At 65.4% G+C, this 4,622-nt stretch overlaps 1 protein-coding gene and 1 pseudogene across 1 annotated transcript; one reads left to right on the top strand and one right to left on the bottom strand.

Moving 5' to 3' along the window:
* Positions 1–417: 417 nt before the first annotated feature.
* On the bottom strand, positions 418–2,280 carry LOC116551492 (annotated as a pseudogene).
* A 59-nt stretch (positions 2,281–2,339) lies between these two features.
* Positions 2,340–3,051, top strand: TWIST2 (twist family bHLH transcription factor 2). The gene has a single exon (XM_032277683.1). It carries the CDS (start codon positions 2,513–2,515, stop codon positions 2,993–2,995), a length of 483 nt encoding a protein of 160 aa, XP_032133574.1. The 5' UTR covers positions 2,340–2,512; the 3' UTR covers positions 2,996–3,051.
* The last annotated feature ends 1,571 nt before the right edge of the window (positions 3,052–4,622 follow it).

Here is a 4,622-nt window from a genome sequence, read left to right as displayed (position 1 = left end):
AAGATATGCCGTGAAGAAAGCGTATCCATACTGTTGAACTGAGCTGTTGGTTCCGACAGGCCCAGGGCGGCTGGGCGTCTCGGGTGAAATCCTCCATGCCCATCTCCGCAGGGCGGCTGGGCGTCTCGGGTGAAATCCTCCATGCCCATCTCCGAAGGGCGGCTGGGCGTCTCGGGTGAAATCCTCCATGCCCGTCGCCCCAGGCAGAGGTGAGCCTGCAACCCAACTTGCACTCCCCTCCCAAAGCGTGCACCGGGCCTCTGGTCCTCAGGGCTATACTGAGCCCTGCGCTGCTCAGGACCAAAGCGGAGCTGTTTTTCTTTCAAATTAAACTCTGAACTCTCTCTGCTGGAGAGAGAGACAGAAAGAGACACACCGACAGAGCCAGAGAATGACACAGGAGCCTGCAGCAGACAGAGAGACAGAAAGACAGAAAGACTGGGGTGGCGAAACAGGCTACCAGGCAGCTCCTCTACTAGTAGCAAAAGCCCTCCCCACCTGGGAAGGGGGAGATGTGGCCATCTGGGTCCTTAGACCCACACAGGGTTGGTAAAAGAGCAGCGGATCGCTGCTGTCACTGAGCGAAGAAGCCAGGGAAAGGCCCGTTCTGGAAAAACAGGCCCTTTTCATCAGTGAAGCCCCAGGAAGGGCCGCGCCCCAGCAGGGGCAGGACGGCTGGGGGCCTGGCTTCTCTCTCTTTCTCTCGTTCCTTAAATTTGTATTTGAGAATTATAAAGAAAGGGATCAGGAAAGCTATTTTGCTGCGCTGGAGGAGCCAGGGGCCTTCCCAGCACGGAGGAAGGAGGGCGGTCAGGCCGGGTGGGGCTGGGTGCGGTGGCTCTGCAGAACCTTTAGTCATCGGACTGTGGGGCCGCGGGTCCAGGGCGCAGGCACGAAGTCACGTGCCTGCGAGGGCCCGCTCCTAGGCGTTCTGCCTTCCTTGACATACTGTTGGGAAAACGGCCCCTAGAACGGCCAGAGCCAGGGCCCGCGGACAGGGGCGCGAATGGCCGGCTCTCTGCCGTCCTCGGGTTTCCCAAGGCGGTGGTCGCGACCCGCGGGCCCCACCTCGCGGCACGCCTGGCTGGCTGGAGGAGCAGCAGAGACCGAGCGCTCTCCGGCCTCGGGTTCAACTCCAGTAAAAGGGCCCAGCCCGCCCTTGATCACGCAGCTTGCCTGACAGCCGGCTCAGGCCCGGGCCTAATTGAGCCCGGGTCACCCGGGAATAGGTTCAAAGGCATCAAAGCCGTAAACCACCTCCAGGCCCAGAGCCAGCGCGGCCTGGCAAACAAAGAGCCCCCAAACCACTTCAAACGCGCTCGCGCTCGGAGTCCAGATGGCTCGGGGCCGGGGTCGGTGCTGTCGCTCGCCGAGGCCGGGCCCCACACTGCAGCCACTCTGCGAGCTCCCGCCCGGAGCTGCCCGTGGGCGCCCAGCGCAGCGGAGGCCAGGCCGGGGCAGCCTCGTGCAGCTCCCCGAGCGCCCTCCGTCCTCTGCTGACCCGCGCAGCCAAAGGTGGAGCACTGAGGCTGGGGCCGCCAGCAGGCGCCCCAACCCGCCCGCGCCTAGCACCCCGGGCAGGGCCAGGCAGGCGGGCGCGCCGGGCACCCGGCGCTCCCGCAGAGGCTCGCTGTGGCGTTGTTTTAAGGCAGTTAGAAGGAAGGTTCGGGAAGGGCGTCGGGCCGGGGCTCCCCAGCAAGCCCGGGTGAGAAACGGTCCCCGACACGCACGCTGGCCCGAGGGGTGGCATCTCTGCGGATCTCGGCGGCACGTCTGTGGGCACGGGCGTCTCCAGGCGTCCCCGGCTGTCCTCACGTTGGCGGTCGGGGCACAGAGACCGCTGCCCGCGCAGCTCTCCAGACCCCAGGCCTGAGCGTGCGGCCCGTGGTGCAGACTCGCGCTTGGGGCGGCCAAGACCCACACAGGTCTAGGAGGCTCCGGCTGTGTCCGCATCTTCGGGGAGCGCATCTGGGGCTGGACTAGCCTCTCGAGCCCCTCACGCCCAGAGAGAGACCCCTCCCCAGCCGCCAAGGCCCAGTGGGGGCCGATTTCCACGCTAAGGCTCAGACAAAGCCAGGCTTGGCCAGGCCTAGGCTGGGGCGGCCGGAGAGTGGCCCGCGCTCGGGGTGGGGGAGCTGGTGGCGGGCGAGGACCCGGCCCCCGGGATGCCCTCCGCGGCCGGGGCCGAAGAGGGAGGCAAAACTGAAAGTGCCGCGCCGGGGGGCGGGGGCGGCCGGCGAAGGCCCCAGAGCTTGCCCTGCCCCCGGCCACCGCGGCCAATCAGCGCGCCGCCCTCGCTCCTGACAACTATTTAGCAACCCAGCCCGGCTAGAGTTTCCAAAAAAGTTAGAATAACTTCCTCTCCCGGAGACCTCGGTTTTGCACAAGCCGGCCTTGAAACCAGAGCCTTTCCAGCAACTCCGAGAGCGTGTGCTCGGCGACCGCGGGCTTGGCCAGCGGCGCGCGCTCGGCGCCCCGGCGCCCCCAGCCCCACGCGCGCCGGGCGGGCGCCATGGAGGAGGGCTCCAGCTCGCCCGTGTCCCCCGTGGACAGCCTGGGCACCAGCGAGGAGGAGCTCGAGAGGCAGCCCAAGCGCTTCGGCCGGAAGCGGCGCTACAGCAAGAAGTCGAGCGAAGATGGCAGCCCGACCCCGGGCAAGCGCGGCAAGAAGGGCAGCCCCAGCGCGCAGTCCTTCGAGGAGCTGCAGAGCCAGCGCATCCTGGCCAACGTGCGCGAGCGCCAGCGCACCCAATCGCTCAACGAGGCCTTCGCGGCGCTGCGCAAGATCATCCCCACGCTGCCCTCTGACAAGCTGAGCAAGATCCAGACGCTCAAGCTGGCCGCCAGGTACATAGACTTCCTCTACCAGGTCCTGCAGAGCGACGAGATGGACAATAAGATGACCAGCTGCAGCTACGTGGCCCACGAGCGCCTCAGCTACGCCTTCTCCGTGTGGCGCATGGAGGGCGCGTGGTCCATGTCCGCCTCCCACTAGCGCCGCGCCACCCCCCTCCGGACCGGCGCGCCAGGGTAGGTGCTGCTCGCGCGACGGGCGCCCTCCGTTGCGGGGGGCGAAGGGGGGGCGGAAGGGGCGCGGGGGCCGGGGCCTGCGCGTGTCTCCTCGAGGAGGCCCCGCGGGCCGAGGCGGCGTGGTTACGGTGCGCTTTTCCTCCGAGCGACGGACGGCGGGCGGGCGGGACGCTCCCAGTCCCAGGGACACCCCCGAGGGCCTTTGCAAACTTCCACGCGAGGGTGTCAGTTGGGAAACGAACCGTCGGACCGCAGACTCCCCCGGCAAGGCCCGAAGGCACTTAGACGGTTGCATTTTCCATTCTCGGTGGTGTGCGGGTGTCCGTGGTTGGCGGTGGAAGGAGCGGGCATCAGAACAACCTCCTGGGGCCGGCCGGGGACCTGGAGATGGGGACCCGCTGCCCTTTGCGTCGCCGTAGCGCGGGCCGCTAGCGAAGCTGCCCGAGCCGGGTCGTGCCGGGCAAATGGCTTCGCTCTCTTCCCGGACAGGGGCTGAGCGCGTTCGTCGGGCGGACACTCATCTCCCCAGCTGCTAGCGCCTGCGGTCCGGGCCGTCGGCGCCCTGGCCGACCCTGTGCGCGTGGAGGCGCGGGCCTGAGGCTCCACGGTTTGTCTAGGGAGGACGGGGGGAAACTGCCCAGCGCTTCGGGGCCGGAGCAGCCGCAGGGCGGGGAGTGCGGGAGAAGGGCCCTGGGCGGAGGGCGCAGAGCCCGAAGCTCGTAGGCTGGAGGGTGGGGGTGGGGGTTCGGACGCAGCCGCGCGGAGCCCAAGGCGGTCGGCAGGCAGGTGGAGCCGACCTCGGAGCTGGGAGCCCCGGGTCCCAGCCTTGGCCGTGGAGTGCCCGGGAGGGGCCCCGCTCGTGCTGCGTCCTGGGTCCAGCCCCGCAGGGTGCGCGAGGGGTCCGGGCTGGGAAAGAGATCTGGGGGACAGGGAGGCGGTGTGCGCCGGGCCCTGCGCGAGGCGAAGGCTCCTGGGACACAGCTGCCAGGAGCACTCGGAGCTCTGGTTTCCTCTGGAAGAGCGATTAGGGCGTCCTGCACCGGTTCCTTTTCACCAGACACCTTCCAAGTCCCTTCAGACAGGCTTGAGCCACGGAGGCGCCGTCCTTTCTCCGAGGCTCTGTGAGCAGGCGAGCCCCTCTCCCACCCGCCATCCAGGGCAATGGAGGGGTACAGGGTTCTTTTTGTGGGGGCCGCGTTAAATATCCTTCCTACTTAGTATGCTGTAGTCCCTCGTACGTCTTGCGATGCTTTTGTAAAAGTCTCTACTTCGCACAGAAGGAATTTAGATTAATCAAGAGCACCCGGCCGCCTATTCTCCCAAACATATCTATTTCTTTTTTATGTGGTTCTGTAATATCTGCGAATGTTGTTGCTGAGGCCACGAAAAGCTGATCTAGCACAGGTGGGTTTTATTTTCTTTTTTAAAGCTTTTATTTCGGTGTCTGAAAATCCTTTCGATGAAAGAGCCTCCTGACATAGTGATAATTTTATAGTTTTTAAAAAAGAATTTTCAACAGAAAATAACTTGTGGGAATCTTCTCCTGTCTTTGTCAAAAACAGATGGAAAGTGTCTCCATCACGTATTTCTCT

The sequence above is a fragment of the Sapajus apella genome, unplaced genomic scaffold, assembly GCF_009761245.1.
Source record: "Sapajus apella isolate SASKATOON/1434 unplaced genomic scaffold, GSC_monkey_1.0 scaffold10, whole genome shotgun sequence".
Lineage (NCBI taxonomy): Eukaryota > Metazoa > Chordata > Mammalia > Primates > Cebidae > Sapajus > Sapajus apella.
This window is presented reverse-complemented; position numbering and strand designations above follow the sequence as displayed.